Genomic DNA, 23,753 nt, shown 5'->3' on the forward strand with positions numbered 1-23,753 from the left:
TTTCTTTTTTTTTTTTTTTGTTAACACTGCATTCGCTCTGAAAGGCAAACGCAGCAAGATTCTGGATGACAGGGAGAAGAGGGATGAACATTGTAACTATCGTCACGTGGTTAGTGTTTAAATCCTAAAATTTAAAACTACTCGTTAAAAACCTCATCGTTCACAGCTATAGGCCTACACAGTAAGCAAACATCTGTGGGGGGAGGTGGGGAGCTTGTTTTTGCACCTCTTGGATACATTAAAAGGAGGAGCACTGATTTGACAAGGTCCCATTTTTTGAATGGAATACGCTCCTCAGGCCCTGGGGTCCCTTGGCTGGTTTTATCCTTCCTCCCCTTTCTGGAAGACACCATCACTGCTGGCTTATGTGCATGGAGTGGTGGTATTCCTCCGGTTCACACATACACTGGCTTCACGGTACTGCACCCTTCTCTCTCCTCAGGAGAGGATGGCATTAGAACGACGGATACCAACTAAATTATCAGCACTGAAAGATCGTCTCATAGCAGCTTTGGATAAGTCTTTGTATTTGTCCTCACAGAGCCTGGAGATAGCCTGTAAAATATATTCAGATACAAAAGAATGAATGTGTGAATTAGAAGCGTTCCGACATTTTAAGAAAGCTCTTACAACAGCAACGCTAATGGACCAAGCATTCACAGTGCTTATATCTTTCAGTGACACTACTGGCTGCTGCCCTGGGTATGCCATTACAAAAAAAACCTTTTGTTGAGGGAAAACATTAAGGGCTGTAGAAACTGCATCTTTAAGGATCTCTCCCCACGTTCACCTGTATCATTATTAGTCACAGGAGACGATTTTTAAATGCAGTTCAATCTCCACATCTCTAAGCAACTTAAATCTTATACCAGACTCTACAGCTTAATGGAAATCTTGGAACCAACTTGAATTGTGTGTGTTCATGTGCAAATTCCACTCAAAACTCCATGTAAATAGATAGGGTTTGGAGCCCAGGCTGTGGATATGAGGCTCAGGAGGGATGCTAGAGATTCCTAAGCCCTGAAGGAAGAAGTCACAGGTGGCTGCTGGTTCCCCACCACCCCCTCTGAACATAACCATCTAGGATTCTTAGGGTGTATAGTGGAGAATTTGAAAGGGAAATTTATTAAGGCTGGTGTTTTTGTACTTCCTGAGCCAGCCAACTTTTTGCTGACATTTGTAAACCAGCACAAAGGGTTTGTGAATCCAACAAAGAGATCCTGGTGCTGAACTGTACAGTACCATCCACCCTGCTTTAGTGCAGGTAATGTCCTATTAACACAGGTCTGAGAATTGTATTTAGTATTTGAACTGCTTTAACTAAACTGCAGAGTAGCTCTGTTTATTGAACGATTAAAGCAGCATGTACACTGGTGCAGTTATTCCAGCAGTGAGATTCCCATTAAATGTGTGTGTCAACTAATTCGACTAGAAACGCCTCAGGACAGTGTTTCAAGCCCTGATTGGGGCCTCTAGGGGCCATCATAATGCAAATAAATAAATACAGAAGTGTGTCACTTTCTATTTGTATGCTGAGCCATTACTATTAGGCTCAGAATATCAGTTGTGAGTATTAACTTCCATTAAAAATTTACCACCATCACCAGATGAGCTTTCACAGCTCTTCATTCAGTAAAAAAAAACTGCACCTTCTCCCTAGGGTAGCACCCATTCTGCACAGCCCAATATTCTCAAAGTTCAAAAGGTGAGCAGCGCTTCTCAGCATGAATAGATTGCTAAGTGTATTCTAAAATAATTATTTACATTTCTTTCTGTCAACTTCCTTCTGGAGGCATTCATTTGGCTCAAGAGTGGCATGCTTTGAGACACTGGCTGCACAAGCCCCCGCTGCAAGACCAGACAAAACCTCGCTTTGACATTAATGCTAGCATATCCATCATAAAGGGACTCGTGTGGCACATTAAGCCCCACTCGTCCATATGGTGCAAATCCGTTTTCAATCTGCTGGAATATTAATTCACTGCTTAAGACAAGCTCCCAAACTGACCTTTGTGTGTTTTTAAGCCAAAGACAGGTTTGTTTTTAAATTCAGAAAAAAACATTTAGCAAATACTTGGTTTTACATGTTTTAAATCACAGGCTACACAGTAAATATTTTTCATATATACCACATTAGTGAGTATGTTGTGGCAAATCATATACTGTTCTGAAAACCATTCAGTGAAGTAATATTGAATAACAGGCACTCAAATATTTGCAGCAAAGAAGTGCAAAACAGGGGCAAACACCTGTCGAGAAGTCATTTACTTCTGCCTACGTACTGAACAGATTAGAGAACAATTTTCTGAGGAACAGTATTATTGGAGTGCTCAAATATAAAAACATTTGTAGGATGGTAGTACCTGGGAACCCCTGTCCTGAACCTGTACCCCGCTGTGCTAGGTATTGGTACAAACAGCTAAAGAGCGAGCTCCCTGCCCAGAGGTGCACTATAATCACAGAAGCAGTTAGTGACAGTATTAGCTTTAACGTTACTTAAAGGTTAAAAAGCCACAATGAAAAACAAAACAAAATGCGCAGAAAGATAATGAAGTGATATAGTTCCATTTTTAGGCATATCTTGCCTACCGTTTTAAAGGATCAGTAAGTGATTACATAACACTTCTGAAATGCAGCCATTTCTGATATGGAGTTAAGAACCCGGCATGCTGCACAACTTTTAGGGTGTGGATAAAAAGCGGTTTGGGCCAAGAATAACATAGCAAAACTCTATTATGAAAGGGGCCATCGGACCTTTTAGTGTCTACACAGAGTCTTTGTTTTTAAGGTCTCAAATTAAAGACCAAACTGCATGGTAGTCAATGTACCTACCTCAAAAAGAGAAGGGATGGAGTTGACCCTGACAGAAGTTTTGCCTGGTGTTCCCCTGTAATTTATATTTTGTTCAAATGGTTCTCCTTGCATAGTACCCTAGCATCATGTTAAAGCAACCATGAAGAAAGGCTTGTGCTGTGAAAAGCAATGTCTGTTTTAATTAAGTGAGCTTGAATACTGGAGAACAGAAATGGAGCCCTTGGGCAGTCATAAGGACTCTCTGGCAGGGGGTATTTTCACTAGCCAAGTTCTGCTAGGTCAATAATAGTACATAACATTTATGTGGAAATTCAAGATTATTCATAAAACACAGTGCTTTCCATTGATAAAGCGATTAGTTAAGTGATTTTTTTCAAGTTGTGAAATGAAACTACCACCTCCACAGTTGCTACCAAACAGCCAGTGTAATAAATCATCATTAGGAGCAGTAAGTACTCCTTTAAAGCTAAAAGGAGCTGTGCACTGGGTGCTATCGAAACTTGAATTTCAACAGGTTTGAATAGAATGTTTTAGGGCGCTTGGAAAGGAGATGTGACCAGGGAGAGAGAAACACAGTCCATTCCGAATACAGCTTTTACTATTAAGTGACCAAGCTGAACTACAGTTCCAGAAACGAATGCCTCGTGTTTTATTTAAAGGACCTAAATAGACTGTAGCCCCTCTTACTCCATCTCCTCAGAATATTTGCTTAAGTTATAAAGCACCAATGTGTTTTACAGGTGACAACTCCCATTATTAAGGGGTTAAACCTCTTCAATACACAACTCTAAAAGCTTTTTAGTTTTGCTAATCACCACATAATACAATTAGCCAGACATGCTGTTATTATGCAGACACACAAGTGCCCAGCTCACCAAGTCTCAGGCCATTACCTCCAGTTTCTGTGCTCTCTCTTTACTAAGAGGCTCCAGCAGAAAATTCAGGTTGTTGTCATCTGCTAAGGAGCGAAGATCAAAGTAGTATTTGGCATAAACACTGGCAGGAACATTGATATTAAACTGCAGCAGCTCCAAGAAGTGTCTTTCCATCTCATTCCTAAAAGAGGTAGCAGGGAAACAAGGAAATGGGAATCAACATTTGCAACCAAGTCAAGCTGAACACAGATCATGAAGCACTTTCACAGTTACTGGTTCTACAATAGCCCTTCAAATTCTGGACTGTACTACTGTTTTCAAAACACAATGGATTAATTCACTAGTGCTCAAAAGCAGGTACAGCTTCTGAGTCCCAGCACCTCCAGGTTAGGGAGAAAGGTCATTGCACTGTTGCACACTCACTCTGACTTAGAAGGTTCATTCTTCAGACTTCCATTAGGGCAGCTGTACAATTCCTACTCCATTCTCATTCTCTCAGAAGGCCCTACTATAGCAGTCAGATGAAAGGAATGATGTATGCTATTTATTAGCTCTGAAGAACTTGCAGACATTTTCACCGGGCTGATAACAGGAAGGGGGTTTATTGAAGTAGAGGCGGACCAACAAAAGAAGTAGTCATATCACCACGGCAACAAATGGATCTATGAAGAGCTGCCGCTATTATCTCAGAGAAAAAAGCCTCTTGAGGCAACATGGATTCATCTCCAATAAGTAAATAAATAAGCAAGCAGCATTAGGTGGGAAAAGGAATTTTCTTCTCAATGGCATTAGGCAGGATAACAAAGTACTTCTGTCAGAGCACAGGCACTAGTTTTGACTCACTATGCTATCTGTAGTGTCCAAATCATTTGGGGGGGAGGGAAATAGGAAATGGCCTGTTACGTGGAAAAAAAAAAGCACTCTTGGGCTATTGCAGGTATCGAACAGACCAAAAATGTTTTACAAGGAAATAAAGTTTTAAAATTAACCTAAAAAATAAACTGGTACCTGGAATAGGCAATTAAGTTCAACGCTAACTGAGAACAGCACCATAGTCCCCAAGACTAATACACAAGCAAGCAGATGAATAAACAAACTGTATGCAATTTGAAAGGTAAGTCTCAAAAAATTCAGTAAGTTGTTCTTGCTCTTTGGAAGCTTTTAAGATGGCCCCACCAGAGAGGGAAAAACAAACTGAGGAATCATCCAGATTGTGTCTCTGGTTGGATGGCTGGTCTCATAACGTGAATAGCAGCTTTGTGTTATTTCTAGCAGGGTGGACTTGAGTCCCATTGAACCTACTGCCAAAATTAATTTCCTGTTCATATGGTCATAAGCCTATAGAAATGTAAATCAGATAATGTTTTGCTGATCAGGGCTTGATTTATCCGATGAATAAATGCTCTTCATCACCCCTTTTGTTCTTGCTACATTAATACATTTTAATTGTGTAAAAATACAATACTTCATAGGATTAACAAGTCTGTTAATAGCAGTTTAAAAAAAATCTAGCAAAAGCATAATACCCATGTGTTTTCTGTACAAATGTAGGTAGCCAAAAGAATGAACAGCATGTTCCCTCTTTTGCACAATGTAATTCACAGGATTAGCAGCTGCATGGTTAATTTTGTCACTGATTAGAGACAAACTCCATCAAGGCAGAAAAGTTTATAACAAAGAAGGGTTTCCAAATATCAAATTAATTTTCTTTTAATTTTTCAATTAAGAAAGTGTCTTTAGGTCCAAACTTTCTTCTGGAGAGACTGAGGTGAGGCAGAGGACGATGATATGCAGAATGTCAATGCTTTACTTTTGGTCATGTTGCCTCTCCATTTGCCCTTCATATCAAAATTAAATTCATATACTCATAAGAGGACTTTAAGTAGTGTTCACTTTCCACAGCTCCAAAAAGCTAATTTTCTAACAGCTAACCAATGCATTTGGGACCCCAAGTACCATACAACACTGCAAAATTAAGCACTTCAGTGGTGTTATAAATAGTGGAAAGTGCGTTTATTTCTGCAGTATGCCTTCTTCTGTGGCACTGCCTACTTGGTTTATAAGTGGCTATAGACCTGTAAAGCATCTTTTTCATCAGTTCTGCAATTACCACTCTCAGGTAGGTAGGGGTGTGAATGAAAGATCATAGTCCTCGATCTTCTAAAATTTTAGCCCAAAGAGAAAATGAACCACACAGGCTACTAGAAATCAGCTAGGTCTAACAGCTGTAGAGTGAAAGGCTTTATTTGCACACAAAAGTTGCACCAAACTGATTTAAGTGGAACTGGTATAAACCCTTGTGAACACTCAAACAGATTTAAGAGAGAGAGTGTTCACACAAGGAGTTACACCAGTTTAGTTAGATTGGTTTCCAAATTGATTGAGGGCTTGTCTATACAGGGAAATAGACCAGCAGAATAACTATAGCAGTATAATTATTTAGTATGGGTCCACTGGTAAGTTTCCCCATTTAGTTAAAATCAGAGCAGTTTGTGTTTAGACATGGCCCAAGTGTTTGGTAAATAAAAGTTGCACTGGGACTGCTGCTCTGGTGTCAAACAATAAGGTTCTACTTAAACATTTGCAGCAAACTTAGCACTTGCTACAAAGCTATCTCCAACATATGAACATGACCATTTCTGAAATTCTTTCCCAATTATTTCGCTCAGTAGGATTAACATACAAAAGGACTTAATTCCCACTACTGGAAAAAGTAGTTTAAAAATAGCAGAACAGCTAATACTGGCAAAAAAAATACACTGCCAGTACTAATTAAAGGGACACAGACTGAATTGGGCTTAAGTTAGGTTTGGTTAAGAGGAAATCACTTACCAGCAGCAGTTTCCTAAAGTTCTAGATCACATTAGACCACCACAATTGGGGCTGTTCTGCATAAACTCCAAGCTCAGAGTTCTAAGCTTCTAGTTTCAAGCAGGGGCTAAACCCCTGCAGTGAAACGTAAGCCACATCCTAGAAAGCCAACTCCTTTCAATCCAATGGTGGAAAGTTCTTCCATGTGCACGAAAGACTTGATCAAAAAGATCAGACTCTTCAACTCAGCACCTGTCCACATTAGGGAAAAACACCTTTAAAAAATTAACTTATTTTCGGCCCTATGTCAATTCAATTTGTTCCCAGCAGGGTTAGAAGATGAGATATTGGCTGTTAACAGTCAGCAGGATTCCCCAGCATTGCCAACACCAGTTCAGCTGTACCAGGGATACTTGTGAGAAATTTTTCAAGAATGCTGTGTGTGTAGACACGTGCTTTGAGGTAAGATGAATGGTGATTTATCACAACAACTGCTATCTGCTAGAAGAACACCAGTTCCACTTCTCTTCTCCAAAACAGTCAATAGAGCCCCATTCTTGAAGACCAGTCTGCAGGAAAGGTGTGTGTACAAAACAAGCAGACAGACTAAAAGCCAAGGGAAATACCGTGAACAGTAACAAAGGAATGTTTTTGGTGTGAAGGATGATAAACACAAGGTTGGTTGGTTTTAAAAAAAGGATCATTATCTCAAAACACTTTTCTGATATTTTATTGTTTGGAAGTACAATTACTATGTGGGAAGAGAAATGTGTGACCTTAGTCCTCAAAAAAATCCTGGGGAAAAAATCCTGTAGAACCAAACAGGTCAAATTTTGAGGCTGAATCCAAAGTGGTTAGGAAACATATGCAGCATTTCTGCAATGTAAATCTACTACTGAGAAAGAAACCAGACGCCTACTGTTATAGCACACACAACTGTCTTATACTGAATAAGACTGAATATGTACTTGGAATTATAGCTCTATCAGGCTGTTAATTTTTTTGTTAACACACAGAAGAGCTAGTTACAACCTGGGAGAAGTGAATAACCAAATCCAGTGTGAAGTTCCCTATGTGTAATGCTCTGTGGATCCTCTGAGGTGCTTAGATACCATGCCAATAAATAATTGAGAACAGAAATAAAACCACAATTAACTAAGAAATATAATTAAACTGCAGCTTTGATGATGTTCTCTTGGAAACAGAGCCTATTGAGGTGTAAATTGAAACCAAAAGCTGATGGGTTTTGAGAGCTTAAGTCCTCGCCATATAAAAACCTAGTGACATCGGTTTTGGGGGAAAAGGGCCTTCTCTAGAACATTAGCAGGTTGATTAAAGGCAGCAGTTAAAACCACCTTAGTAGGTAATTTAGTATTTGTCCTAAGCGCTGCGTTATTTGAATTAAATAAAATGGATTAGTCCCTGGAGCTTGATGTTCAGTTTGACATGAAGTCACTTCTACATATTTTTTGTTCTTGTAGAACAGAAGCTCATGGGTACTGAGTAGATGTAAATCATATCAGGATGCTCATATGAATATAAAATGACATGCAGTTTAAGTGCACCAATCACCATACTAATCCAATAAGGAGGGGTTATAGAAGAAGTGACCTAGTTTTAATGGTTTGTGTAAAGCCAAAGAATTCATTTGGCCAGCTATTTGGCAAGTATTCCAGGAAAGGCCTCCTAGTTATGCAGACAGATAGTCACAATTTACCTCAGTCAGACTGCCTCCCACATCCAAAAGAAATGTTTCCTCTCCTCGTTAGCTACCCTACCTGCTATTTTACCTCCCTGGCTGCTTCATCTGCTTCTTCTCAATCTACCCGTAACAGGCAGTTCAGTTGATATCCTGCACTGGCCTTCATGTTGCTGCCCTTAAAAGATTGGTGGGGAAAAGCAGCAAGAGCAAGAATCTTCCAGACTGAGGACTCCCACCTGGTGCAGACTCTCTCTTGCAACCTGAAGTGTTTAAGACTTCCGGTGCAGGATGGGCCTCAGCCTGTCGTCATTTGCGGAAATACGCAAGCAGCTAGAATAAAATCTTCCCCGTTTCTGATGGCCTTTCAGGAGGGTAGTTGTTGCCTATAGTCTCAAACTGCATTTGCAAGAGGGAAGTTTGGAGAATTCTCTGAAGCTAATTAGCCCGCTAGCTAATGCCTAAGGGGCAAAAGTCCACAGCAATGCAAGCTTACTGGGGAGGTGGAGGTAAAAAGGCTTTTGGTGTCCCTACAACAGAAAGATCCTCTGAAAGAGATCCAGGTAGTCTGGCTGGTTTCCTCAACCTCAGAAATCTTGACGCTATTTCTTCTCTTAGGGCCTCAGAAGACTTTGGCTTTTCACAGGAAGGCAGAACACCAGTTTTGGATGTAGTAAGCAACCCTGCAACCAGACTCGTGGGCCGGCTTCTGCCTGATGCTTTATTCCATACTTGACTGGAAGAGGACTGGATGACTGAGCTTAGCATCTGCAATTAGCCTTTAACTTTTGCCTAAAAGACATTCCCCATCCATCTCTTGGCAGATCCTCAAATTTCTGCTGAACATCTGTGGAAAGTCTTATAAAAGGCAGTCTTGTTCTCATGGAAACATCAATACTGTAAATAGTTTATCATACTGTCATCTCACTGATATCAAAAGGAAATAGATACCACTGCTGTCTCCACAGTGCCAAATCAGTTTGAGAACCTTTATTCTGTTTGGGAAGAGAATCTAATAAGTGCCTGCGCTGTCTAACACAGCTCTAGTTAGCATCTGCCCATGAGGCACAGGGAGTTTCCAATGACACCTGCCATCGAGGTGAACTGACAAATCTTCATCCAGAGGCGTCCCAATGTTTCCGATTATGGTCCTGAAGTGCTGTACCACAGATCTGATCTGACAGTAGTAGTCGTCATCAGAACCAGGATCGAACAGGGAGTGTGATCCAACAATCTTGGTGTTCCTATGCTGAAGGTACTACTTACCTACCATCTTTGACCCAGCTGGGGCTGCAGGACACAGAAACATCAAATAGCCCAAAAGGAAGTGGATGGGCACTACTACCCTATCTCCACATACCCTAATATGCATGCTTTGTATCCTAAATGGTCTCCAAATTTAAAGGACCTTATCTTCAAGTCTGTAGAAAGCCAAATCCAGAAAGTTAGTAGTTTTCATGTTCAGAGTCTTAAAATACCATGTAAATGTTAAATATCCTGGAAAGAGTTTGCTTACTGTCTTCTTCCGCAGCAAAGAAATGCTTTGCATCAGAAGAGTCCTCTTCCTCCTTAACATCCAAATCTCTCAAATCATTTTTGAAACTGCCTTAATCCCAAACAGGCATTGCAGGTTTCTGCAAAAGCAGGAGCAGCTAAACTACCAGAGTAAGTGTGTTAACACTAGGACCATCACATCAGGCTTAGTCATAGACATCAGCCCAGAGACCAGTGCATCTTGTGGGAGTCCAAACCTCTACTTCAATGCTTCCACAGCACTGAGAGACGACTGGGTCTCAAGATATCATGTCAAGTGGTTTAGTGTAGAAATCTGATGCAACATGAGTTCAGAACAAAAAAGAAGGCATGAGGCTGATCAATGCTTCCTGCTGTCTTGCACCGGAAATCCTGCAGGCAGAAGCTGAGGCACCTGAAGGTTTGGACCAGTTGCTTGCCTAAGCTGAAGTCAGTACAGACCAGTCTTACTGCATACCCATCTTGCTGTTCAGAAGAAGAGACATTTCACTAAACAAGAGTCTGAATCAATCACCGCTGAAGTAGTATGAAACTTCAGGACGTCCTAAGGAAAGCAATATACTGGGTCTTTCTGGCCACCGAGGGCATTCTAATCTTTCAGCTCCTATTGATGAGAAAACACACAAGGTGCCAAACGAACTAATGACCAGCTGGTTCACACATGGTCAAGAGCCTTTAAGGCCTTTTGAGACAGCTTTTTAAGCCAGAAGAGATTCAGATGGTTAGGTCCTGGCCTGAGTGCCTCAGGTAACATGAAGTGTCATAGCAAAACCAGTCATGAACTGCTGTAAGGCACAAAATACAAGTCAAGCTTCTACACAGGGCACACAGTGTGACTGTTCAAAACATTCACATTGTTTTGTAAACAAAAAAAATTTATTAGTCCCCAACCCAGCTCTTCTCCACACATTGTGCTCCATCAACACAAGTACAGAATACCACAAGAACACAGGAGGAGCTGTGGGGCTCAAGGCCTATATGTAATGACAAACGTGGTTCACGGTTTCCTACGATTTGCAATTGAAAAACCTAAGGCAAAAAGAATAGGCAAGAGGAACATGTTTATTTGTAGGATGAGCAGTACAGCTGAAGAACTGATTGCACAGATCACAGGAAAGTGCTTTCAACAACTCATTTCAGAGGAGAAAGGCAGTCACAGTACTAGGAGTGCCGATGTGTCACAGAAGACACTTGCTTCTGGACTAAACGGAAGGTGTTCCTGATTTGGCTGAAAGCTGGAATATGGATCAAGAGTGAGAAATCACAACTAATCCTGAAAGCTCTTACAAAAACTCCAAGAGCAACAAGAAGTATTTTAATCAATTCTTAGTTTAAATTTCAATGGATTTTTTTTTTAAAGATGTCCATTGTCTGTAAACCAAATATTTCTTTATTGCACTAGCAAACAGCAACCTGAAAGTGATATCGATTAGTGACTAGCTTGGTTGTCTTTATCATCATCATCAAGCTAAGGGAAGTGAAAATGGCAGACACTAACAACTTTTAAAACATTTTTGCTAACACCAATATAGACTTGTTCTAAGAGAATGCTTTTATCCAGAGTTCCCCTGTTAACAGACAGATAATTCTACTTTCAAGGGAACGAAGCCTGACAACATGAGCTATTTCAATTCTCCATATTGCACACCAGCCTTAGAATGGACAACTTTACAATAATGGCAGCTCTCCAAAAAACATTGTTTTTAAGAAAGCAGCAAATTGACAAAACTTGCAACTTACATGTCCTCAACCGTAATGTCCTTCAATATTTGGCAGTAATCCACATTCCACACAGCCTGATCATCCCAAACCTTAGAAGCCAGCAGAATAGCTCCTAGAACTATTCTTTTCCAGTTACTAGGACAGATGTCAATCTCCGCATAGGTTAAGAGTCTTTCCAAGTAAACCTACAGAAAGAGAACTCAACTTAGACATCTCAATCTGAAGTTTGAGTTCCAAACAAGTGTTCAGTCAGATTTAATTAGACTTTAACAATTATGTTCATTTATTTATCCCAAATCCATTAAGCTACCAGAATTAGTGGCTATTACTGAATTTTAGCATTCATATTTTCAAAAAGATTACACATTCCATTTTAAATGAAAGACATTAAAGGGCTGAATGATCCTGAAGTGCAGAATACAATGCATGAAGTAAAACCAGTTTCTAACAATAAGCTCTGCTATACTAGTAAGACTCATAATGAAAGTCATTTACAAGTGTGACATTTTCATTAATGCCAACGCAGGATTATTAACCACTCCATTAATGCATTAGTCTTCTCTCTTCATGGCTGGGCTGGTGTGATTAAAGCAAGTATCACGGCCTGCATTTAAGCCATTTTTTCCACAGCCTTAAGCTGTATTGCATCCATTTGTCCCATGCCCATCATTGTGGTATGCAGGTTCCGTCACATCACAGCTCCACTTCAATTTGCATGAAGCAGATTGTTAGTCACTGTGAACACATCTCAGCTTGCCACACTGAGAAGTAGGTGGTGACAAAGCCTCAAGTAGACAACTGAATTTCAAAAGTTCCCAATGGATTTCCTACCTCCTCAGATACGATTTCTACCAGCCTCCAAGCAGCTTGAATCTCAACTGTTTCTTTCCAGACACTGCTCTTCCCAGAGGTACATGCAAGTTTACTCCAGGGCTACATGTGCCAAGCAGCTGGCACTTTTATAGAAAAAAAAATTACTTTTGAGAAAAAAAAATCTACTTGTGAATCAAGATTTTAAAAACGCCATTCACAAGTGGGTGTGGGGGCCTGGAGAGAACTATAGCTTAGTGACCTCAATATGTTTTCAATACTTTTTGATCTATTCATATGACTTTTTTGAATGGAAAAAATGGACTCAAATAGACTGGAATCCCAGAGTTTTCAAATAGCTAATAGAGCCACCTACTGGCTGAACTCCACTTTTTAAAAATAAACTCCTTCAGATCAGGAGAAATGCTAATTTCCGAATATTTGTACTGGCCAGAATGCCTGAGGTCAGACACAGCCTGCACTGTAAAAATGCACACGTGCTTTAGGAAAGCAACACAAAATGCTTGCAGAGTTTCAGTAGCTCAGTGTAGTTATTTAGCCTTCACAGTCACAATTTTGATTAAATTATTTCTAACTTTAGGGGTCTGCTTCTTTGCCATACTCAGTTCTGTTATCTCTTTTTGGTTGTAATTCTTTCCTCCTCTACTCATCTCTGTATTATTTTTTCCGCTCCTAGATGTGAAACTAAGCTGAAATTAGTTGCCTACTATAAATCTATCTGGTAAAGTCCACATCCCTAGAATAATTATATAAGTTAGGAAGTGTTTTTTGGACAATCAGTGTCAATCTTCAGTTTCTTTATCTGCCGCACTATTCAAAGTCACATAGCAAGAACATAATGAGATGGTTGTATGTTTTGGGTGGTTTTTTTTTTTTTTTTAAAAAAAAGATCCTATCAAACATACCTGGAAGCAACTATTTGTCAGAGGACTAAACTTAACAGCTGGATATTGATAAAATGGGAGGAGGGGCTCCAGCATTGCAATGGCCAGGCAGTTCAGCTCCTGGGATTCTTACCAGAGTGCTTGTTCCTAAACCCACTTACGGGCTCTATCTTCCACATCAGGCTCTGGCTAACATACATCTGATAAACTAGAAGCAGCCCACCTCCCTCAACTGATGGAAGGGAAAAGGAGTTAATTCCCCCCAACTCTAGAGGTGTTTAGGGTGGTGGTCCATTACTATATCTTCCTCTAAACTCCTAATTTCTGCAAAAGGTCTCTACTATATTATTATACATAACCACATTTTGTTTCTCTGCCACCAGTAAATAACTCCATCAGCCCTTCGGTATCATATGCAGGAGCAGAGTAAATAGGACCTGGTTAGTTATACTGTTGCTCATAGGTTTCTGAATAAACCAGTTAAATTGTGGCTTGGAAGAGTCATGAGCAGCAAGGGCTCCACTGCTTCAATTTACCCAACAGTGTATCTTAGTCACCATAAGGGCAAGCAGCTTATTTTTAAATGAAAGCTTAAAACGCTCTGAAACGGATTACTTAAGATCCTTTAGAAAAGTTTCACTGCTCTCCAGGAAATTAGCCTATATACCACCAGTGAGTGGATTTTTCGAGCCCTGCCTGCATACCACAGGTGAAATGAGACGTGATATCAAAGCCCACTGGCCTTCAGCCATATTGCAAAGAAAGGTCATTGCTACATTTGCGTTAAGAAAAAGCAGGAAAGTCTATACGTGAATTTGAAGTTAATGTGCCGGACTGACAGTCCTGGAAACCAAATACTGCAGATACCATGTGGGCAGACATCGCACGCTTCATAGTTCTTCTAGGATTTAGACAGAAGTTCAGTCAATTCAACCTTACTCATCGCACAGATGCCTAGGGACAATAACTTTCTAATATGGATATTTCCCTTAAGAATTATACTGAAGCCACAACTTGGTTCTTATTGGCCAACAAATGACTATTCAACAGTGGTTGTTTTTAATCACTACTGACGGGGGCTAGATTCAACCTGTAAGTGCCATAGACCCCTTGACCATTCCCCTATAACGGCATCTGACTAGTAACTATTCACTTTTCATTAATTTTATCAAATTGGAACAAATGGTTCATTTTACAAACTGACCAGACCTTGCATATGGAGACACAGGAAAGGACTTGTACATGCCATTCCTGAAATACCAGAAAAATTATAAATACAATTTTGCAGCTGATTGATAAACACTGATGTGGTTATATCCTCTTTCAATTTACACATACCTTACACTCAGCAGAGTTTAATCAACTTGTTCAATGGAAAAGGAATTTTGACAGCTTGAACTGAATGATCGAGCATGGCTTACCAGTGTCACTATTGCACATTCAGCTGTCAGCTGCGCTGCGCTAAAAAGCGTCCGTACAAAACGGTAAATGTGCTTGTGATCAGGGTCATGCTTGCCATAGTCATTTGGAACTTCTTCGCGCTGAAACAGAAAGTGCCTAGAGTTAGTCACTGTACATCTGAATGTTACTTGGGACTGCTTTTTACAGCAATACACACCATTGTTGCCTTTCACCAATCTGAAAGGCAAATCTACGCCAACTTTTGCTTTGGAAAGAGAAGGAACAAAATCCTTTACAAAATAGGAAAGCAGCACTGGCCATACATGTAAATATTAGGAAAGTCCTCTAACAAAAAGCAATAGTTTACCTGGTCTTTTGTAGTCCAGTTTTAATTCACATTTTGCTCCTATAAGGATATAGGTTTGAATGAAAGGCAGACTACTGCCTGTCATCTCGAAGTTACATTTCTTGATTATATCCTTGGAGTGATGATCAAAAGTATATAATCTTGACAGGCGAGATGGTGGGTAACGTTCTTGGCACATCAATGTCCATGCTGCATTCTTCTGTATCCACACAGCAATTACATAACATCAGGAATCCCTAGGCATTCTGCTTCTCGGAAAGTATCATGCAAGATTTTCATTGCTCTGCATGAGCTACCTAGCATGAGGCAAGGGAAATTCTAAGTTCTGAAAAGGTAATTCTCGAAGATCTGTGGGCAAGAACATGAACCACCCCATAGGGGACTAACTCATCCATGGAACTTTCCTATTTAGCAGGAAGCAAAAATTCCATCTCCAAATAAGCCACAATCACAAATATTGGCCAAACCGGACAGTCTCTACATAAAAGAATAAATGGACACAAATCAGACGTCAAGAATTATAACATTCAAAAACCACTTGGAGAACACTTCAATCTCCCTGGTCACTCAATTACAGACCTAAGAGTCGCAATGTAACAAAAAAAACCCTTCAAAGGAGAGCATCGAAGGTGGTACCGCACTCGGAGATGGCTAGGTCTTTGGTTCTGAACTTGTACAGAGAGGGGAGGCTGGAGTGTTTGAGTACGTCTGCACTGCAGTTAGACACCTGTGGCTGGCCCATGCCAGCTGACTCAAATTTGCAGGGCTCAGACTAAGGGTGTAGAGGCTGGGGCTGCAGCTGAGCTCTGGACTCGCCCACCTCACAGGGTCCTAGAGCCTGGGCTGCAGCCTGAGCCTGTACGTCTACACTGCAACTGAGCAGCCCCTTAGCCCGAGCCTAAGACAGCTGGCACAGGCCAGCCTCAGGTATCTAACTGAAGTGTAGACATACGCTTTGAAGCGGAGCTACCCTAAGTTAAAGGCTTTAGCGGCTGTGAGTCAGGGGCAACTAGTTGCTTGGCACCTCCTGCTGATGCTTCATTTGGAACGCAGAGTCTTGTTCAAGACAGACCGACCTTAGTATTACTGACTTCAAAACAGACCAGAGGATATTAGGGACTCTGAAAACGGTGGAGTTCCTATCTTGTAGGGGATAATGTTGGACTCTGACCTCTGGGCTGAAAGGGAAGCAGAATCTGTGAGGGCACAAGTGGCACTGGCACAACCCAGGCATCCAGCTGTCAAACCTGACTCTGCCATACAATTCAAGGATTTCTCCTTCTATCACTGAGCCAGATTTATAAGTCTCCGAGTATCTAAAGGAGGGAAGAAGGGATGCTTTTTTCCTGTCCCAAGTGGCTGAAACAGAGGATGATATCCTAAACCAGGGGTGGGCACACACACACTTTGGCCACATCAGGGATGCGAAACTGTATGTAGGGTTGGGTGGGGAAGGCTGTGCCTCCCCAAACAGCCTGGCCTCTCCCCCCTCCCACTGCCAACTGCTCCCCTCAAAACCACCAACCCATCCAACGCCCCTATTCTTTGTGCCCTGACCACCCCCTCCTGGCCCCCGGCCCCCCCCACCCCGTAACTGCCCCCCCCAGGAATCTCAGAGCCCACACCCCCAGCCAGAGCCTGCACCGCTTCCCGACTACCCTGACCCCTATCCACACCCCCGTCCCCGACAGGCTGCCCCCAGGACTCCCACGCCTACCCAACCCCCTCTGTTCCCAGTTCCCTAACCACCCCCCCCACCCCACAAGAACCTCTGCCCTATCCAACCACCCCCTGCTCCCTGTCCCCTGACTGCCCCCTGGGACACTCTGCCCCATATCCAACCCTCTGCCCCTTACCATGCCGCTCAGAGCAGCAGGAACTTGTAGTCACGCCACCCAGCAGGAGCGGCAGGCCAGAGCGCTGGCAGTGTGGCAAACTGAGGCTGCGGGGGTGGGAGGGCAGCAGTGGAGGGGCCAGGGTTAGCCTCCCTGGCAGGGAGTTCAGGAGGCAGGCAAGACAGTCCTGCGGGCAGGATGTGGCCCACGGGCTGTAGTTTGCCCACCTCCGTCCTAAACAGACAAAGGAATTCTAGAAGCAAGTAGCAGTGAAGTGAGTGAACTCTAAGGCAAAGCTACCTGAAGTGCCTGACACCAGAAATAAAATACAGGACACAGAAACAAGATTCCGCAGAGGCTGCCTGGAGCATGGAATCCTACTGTTGATCTTAGGCCAGCAGATTCAGGAGGGAATAAAGGGGGAAGTGAAGAAAAAGTTATGATCTGACTGGAAGGCAGGGAAGGCCATGGAAAATGATACCAGGAACAGTCAAAGCTGGACAGGGTGAAGTGGTACTGAAACATCTGCCGAATGGGTTCAGCTCCTATAGGGAGGACCTTTCTTTGCTGACTGAAAATCAAGCAGGAACAGCTGCAAAAATTTCAAAAGCTTAATCTCTGTGGTGACAAGGGATCAACAGGCAGAGGTGGCTGGACTCCTACTCATTATCACTGTCTTTCGGGACAGAAAAGATGTAGAGCTTGCAGATTTCTGCAGGCCTCACACACGGAGTTGAGACCCTGGAGCAACACTCCTCTATGGAAGGTATCTTTACAGAATAATTCTTTTGCCAAATTAAACTTCTCTTAAAGTAGTTTTAGATACTAGAGGTCAAATGCTGCCGCTACACAGACACTGTAAAGAATGATTTGTAAAGTTACTTTAAAAAGTATGAAGCTCAGCTAATATAGTCAATACACATACCCCACACCAGAAATATTTATATTTTTAATATTAATAGTAAAAATATGCTTTGGTATTAACATTAAGATCTGGCAGGAAGATTAATCAAAGCTTTATCTGTTTAAATATCTGAAAGGCAAACTGATTTTTTTTTTTAAAAAAAAACCCACAAAAGTCTTTTAAACCAGCACAGGCACTTCTAAGTTCAATCCTGATGAAAAGGAAAACAAAGCAAATGATTAGCACTCTGTAAGGCAGCCATAACTTGACACCACTCAACCAACTGCACACTGAAGCGCACAGCCTTCAGCTCAAATCTACTGTCAGGTTTTGTACCTTAGAAGACTGTCTGTAAACAGGAGCATGAAAACTAATAACTTTAGAATAATACGTTGAATGCCCCAAACTGCCAGAGTAGGAGACGTTAAGCGTATTTACTTTAAAATTTTGCCTTTCAGGTTCATTAAAGGCCAGACTCACCGTCTCCTGCTTTGTGTGATGCTTCATGAACTATGTACTCCTATTTGCTATCACTTAAAGATTAGGCACAAAGGCTGTAAAGGTAACGCATGCTTCCTCCAAAATGATTATACAGCCTTAGCCAAGTGCTTGGCATGAAATAATGTTAAAAAACCAGAAACAGGGAAGAAAGAATAGTAAAAATCAGAATAAATATGGAACTAACATGATGCATGCTAAATGTCACCACTTCCCTTTTTGTTGTATCTTATTCTTCAAATACCATGAGGAAAAGTGAAGACTATACTGCAATTTGTCTACTAACATAATAGTTGGTCATCTATTCATAAAAGAATTTGGTTTTAGAAACTCCAAGAAGAGAGGCTCATACATCTTTGCCTGCACTTAGATCTAGATTAACAAAAAATTTAAAAGGCGGCGATTTTACTCTTTTAAAGTGAATGTTATTTATACTGGATATACAAGACCAACACGGATGAAAATAAATACATGAGTAACAAAAAAGAAAAATAGAAGCTCAAGAAATTACACTTACTGTGAGAGGATGGGATTTTTCATCAAAAATATCCAATGATCTTGCCGAATCTCTATCAAACAAGAGTATGCATTTTACCAATGGAGAATAACTATTGGCAGAGCAAAGCATTTGATATTGTAAAAATTGTTAACCACATTAAAGCATTTCAGTTTTGTAGGTTTTTCCTGGAATTTGGCACTAGGTTTTGCTGCATTCCCATAAGCATGATTATGAAGAGATTTTCCACAACTGAAAGAATTTAATCAGCAACAGCAAGCATGTGAACAGCTAGCTACATTCCCACTACCAGAAGTTAAATTAAGCATCTGCACAAAGGCCCTAGAGTTGATGTTCTATGAAATTTATTTACTGTATAGGCTCTTCTGAAAATAAACTTTCATGTCATTGTATAAGAAGTGTTGCTTTAGTCATACTATGTACGCTGCAGCTAAATATAATGTAATACAAGCCCTGGCAGCATGGTGCCAATGGACCTACGGCTCGGTCTTTGCCGCAGAAAAACAAAAACATGTTTTTACATTGAACCTCTAACGTAAGTTAGCTGTCTTGATGCAAAATCCTAGCAGACACAAAGCACAGGTGGTTTGCACTCAGTGTAGCTAGTTGAGACAAATCCCAAGTGAAGGGTATAGTGCTGACCTTGACTAGAGGCATCAAGGCAAAAAACTACCTGCACCTTGTCTCTATTAGGATTTTACAACAACACTGTTAACGATCTCAATATCAGAAGCACCTTTTTTCTAGGGAAGATATAGCAAGCATCGCACTAGTGAATCCCTCAGCTGCAGCTACCCCTGGGTGCTTCTGTTGGCCCTGTCCTTGCTAGGAAAAATGATGTGGTTATTAATACATGTTAAAATCCTAGTACAGGCAAAGCCACTATATTTTTAATGTGTTAGCTAGTCAAAATAAAACCTTTGCTCCCCAGAGTCTACCTCAGCCAGCTAATGTTCAGAAAACTACAACAGCCTTGCCTACAATAGGATTTGAGCACGCTAACTAACATGCTTTTAAAAATACACCTTTTTTTCTAGTAAAGAAAAGGCCCTGATGTACTTTTTTCAATTGTGTTAGCTCAATTAAGTTAACTGAACATGACTGAAAAGCCCTCTTATGATGTTTGCTGGCCCACACTGTAGCCTAGGCTTCCCTTAGAGTAGACTTTAACTAGATTAGTTTAACATATGTCAAAGGCAGTGTATGCCTAGTCTACAAAAGACTTGTATGGACTAGGCTTTAAGATGGGATATGTACCAAGACCTCAAACACGAAAAGTGCTTTTCAAACATGTTACACTAACTCGATTGAGCTAACAGTGTTAAAACATGCCCAATTTTTCCCCAATCAAGAAGGCTAGATACCTTTCAAGGGTATTCTCCCCTCCCTAAAAGGAAGGGCTCTGTAAAACCTGTAGGGGTGATGTAAGCTGACATGCATCCCTGCTCTACTCAACCCTTGGGGCTGCCCACTCACCACCCTGAGTTATTTATCTCAAATTAATCTATTCATAATTGATCAAGGCAGTTTATAGGATCGTAGAGGCATGCCTGGACAGTCCCCAGACATTTGTGGTTTACTCTAGGGACTAGTCTCCACAACCACACCGGCAGTTCTCTCAAGGTAGTTAATCTCAGGTAAGACCTCTAGCGAAAGTAAGACTGCAGCAGATCCCAACTCTACAGAAGTGACATCTTCACAAAGAAGGACAGTGACAGAGATGGCTGGCACCCCTCTGCTGCCAGATCTTAGACATGATCTGGCTCGTTTTTAAGAAGCTGCTGATCACTTGGTTAATAAATGATCAGACAGTTCGTGTTTGTCTCCATCTCTATTCTCTGACAGGGCATCTCTAGCAATGTCATTTGAGTGGCAAAATGTTCTACAAGGCTCAACATTCACTTCCCAATTCAAATATTTAGCATCATACCAAGGAAAAGGATTAGATTATATGTAATGAGGTTACTGGTATGTGGTATTTGCATATTAATGCAGTACACAAAGCAACATTTTCTAATGAACATCTAAACTGTAATAATCTAAACCCCATTTTATTTAGGAGACTAGCCAAAGCCCCGATCAAGTGCTGGTACATTTAAAAGCAGCAGCAGGTTTTAGAACAAGTTCAATATATTTTTCCAACACTGCCACTTTAATTTTTGTGCTTCACCCTCGATGTAATATTGAACATAAGCATTGTTTTACAAGAAGGTTGATCAGCCTATGACATAACTATGAGGGAAAAGCAGAGGCTCCATAAAACTGTATGATGTTTTGAACCTAAGTTACTTACTAATTATGCCAACTACCGCTCAAATGACACGGACATACAACTGCTAAGCCACAGTTATGGTTTTGCTTAACTAGAGAAAGAAGTTTAGAGTGCTCACCTGTTCTTTATGTGGTAATATATTGCTAATGTCACACTGCAAGGAAAGGGTGAAAAAAGGTTATTTTATCAAACCATATTCTGCCTTGACAAGATGTTGCTCAGGACAAAAACAGATTTCTAGAACCCATTTAGAGTATGACTTTATTCTATTTCTGAAGATTAAATGAAATTAGTGATTCCCCATCTCCCAAGTACATTTTTTTCTTAAGTTCTCATTCCCTGGCTCTGGTTCTCTCCTGTGAATGGAAGTTAGCCAAGGCAGATACAATCTGATTAGCTAAACTCATTTTAAAAGCTACATGTATACATCTTTGTATCATAAAAGAAATCTGTGGCACCTAGTTGAATGCATGTCTGATTAACCACTGACAAAAAGCTTCAGCATGCCAGAAGTCCGCTCATCATAAGCTCCCTTTGGAGTTTTGTTTTTTTTAAAAACTGTACTTTAATGGTAAGATGGGCTTATTGGCTGAAACATCTGTTCGTTCCACAATCAAAAAGCAGCCAATCCATAATGGTACTCAGACACTGCAGCGATGCGCGCCATATATGTGGAACAGATGCAATGGTGGAAAGAAGCTAGCACCCACTACTGTATGGTACCGACACACCAGAAACAAATCAAGTTATTGATCCTGAGTTATACTGACAATATCATGCTTTGAAAATAAACATGTCCACATTTATTGACAGGGCACCACTAGATTAGCAAAATAAATGATTCAGTTAAACTGTCATTTTAAATGTCATGTTTTCATTTTATGCCTAGTTCACTATTAACCCTCTAAATTAGATCTGCTGTCATCTTCGTTTCTAAATACTGGCCAAAGAAAATTCTGAGTAAGAGTCTCACTTCATCTTTAAATCATCCAGTTGGGCCCAAGGTCTTCTGTATGGTGGTTTCTAAGAAGTGAGCAGCCTTAAAAACTGACTCATGCTGAGACAAAAACACATTACATGTAAGCAGAGCTTCAGTGTGGAAGTTCCCTTGCTACAAATGAGCATTTTACATTCATAGTATATACTCAAGATCCAATTTTAAAAGTTTCAGGTATTTCAGGTACTTGCCCAAACTCCCCTGCCAATTTTTTCTTCACCTGTTTCCTACTGTGCATGAGACCCACAAAAACAAGTTAAGTAGTAAATCTGACTATAATGTCAAGTGTACAAAGTCAAAAGTCTGGAAAAAACGGTTGTAATTTCAGTCACAATAACTTTGGGTAAAAATGTTCACACAGGCGATTTTTTGCTGATGTTCCCTTTCAATATCTTTTATAAAAACTAAAATCAAATGACGAACTACTACTAAAAGTACAGACTACAATTATAACTAAGAACTATATACAGAAAAGTATTAGAACAGGTGAATCGCTAGGGAAGTGGAGAAAGGCTAAGCCGCGCTCCACTGTTCCAACGACCGACACGGGCAGTAAGAAGGAACTGAGGAGCGGACGGGTCAGCAGGGGTATATATTCGGTGCCATAACGGCGCCACGCCAGGGGGCGCCCAGCCGACACACCGGGTGTTGCTAGGGTAGAAAATTCTTCCGACGAACGTGCACGCAGCGCGCGCACACCTAATTGGAATGGATATGAGCAAGCACTTTAAGAAGAACAAGTTAAGTAGTAAATCTGACTACAATGTCAAGTGTACAAAGTCAGAAGTCTGGAAAAAACGGTTGTAATTTCAGTCACAATAACTTTGGGTAAAAATGTTCAAACAGGCGATTTTTAGCTGATGTTCCCTTTCAATATCTTTTATAAAAACTAAAATCAAATTACTCTGCGTTTAGTCAGTGGATTATTCAGAACTGACTGAAGGGGTAGGAGCACTGCAGCTTTTCAGAGTGTAGAGTGCAGAGAAAAGCCTGGTCTACAGAGTTTTTGCTATAGCAATGGTCAGTTTTGGGATATGGTTTATTTTTACTGATGTTGTCATAGCAGTACGAAATGCAGCATGGACAGAGTTAGACCAAAAGGCGTCTTATGCTGGTATAGTTTCCCCTGCCCAAACAGGTATAAGCACATTTACACTGGAGGGAGGGGCTGTACCAGAATAGTTAAAGCAGTACAACGCATGCAGTAAAATTGTTCTCTTATTACACTTGCTGGATTTGGTGCAACCCTTTGAGTAGACGTACAAAATTTAAAAAGCCAGAACATTCAGAGTAATGAATTTAATATTATGAAACATTAAACTGACAGTTGTAGAGACTAAAGTATCTGTTTAGTCAGAGAAAAAGGGCATAACTCCAGTGACCGTTTCCCCACCAGGGAGTGTCAGTCATAGCCCCAGAGGCAGACAGGAGTAGAGTTCACTCTCTTGCCCATTCAGTCCTGGCCACACCTGCTGTGACTGCCAACAACTCATTTCACATGGGCAATGAAATAGCCTTCAGATGGCAGTGACTCACTGCTAGTACTGGCCAATAAAAGGGGAACTGGTGGTTCGGTTTTCCACTTTGGCTGGAAGATTCCTTTTGAAACAAGTCTGACGGTTCTATTTGTCTGGATCAGATGTGAGAGGCAAGCTGTAGGTGCAGCTTCCTAACCCCATTACAGTTCTGATCTGCACAGCCCTCTCCTAGTCTAACCTTAGAGTCCTACCAAATGAAGAAACGTACCAAGTCCTAAACAAAGTTAGACATGCCCAACATGCCAGCTAACCCAC

At 41.0% G+C, this 23,753-nt stretch overlaps 1 protein-coding gene across 1 annotated transcript in view; it reads right to left on the reverse strand.

Annotated features, from left to right (window-relative positions):
• CCNYL1 (cyclin Y like 1) overlaps positions 1-23,753 on the reverse strand; it is a 51,380-nt gene continuing 27,627 nt past the window's right edge. The window contains 6 exon segments of the mRNA XM_032765069.2: positions 1-555; positions 3,708-3,870; positions 11,473-11,639; positions 14,591-14,710; positions 18,692-18,743; positions 21,082-21,117. Coding sequence (XP_032620960.1) covers positions 439-555; positions 3,708-3,870; positions 11,473-11,639; positions 14,591-14,710; positions 18,692-18,743; positions 21,082-21,117 — 655 coding nt within the window. The 3' untranslated portion in view covers positions 1-438.

This window comes from Chelonoidis abingdonii, chromosome 10, assembly GCF_003597395.2.
Source record: "Chelonoidis abingdonii isolate Lonesome George chromosome 10, CheloAbing_2.0, whole genome shotgun sequence".
In the NCBI taxonomy this organism is placed as follows: domain Eukaryota; kingdom Metazoa; phylum Chordata; order Testudines; family Testudinidae; genus Chelonoidis; species Chelonoidis abingdonii.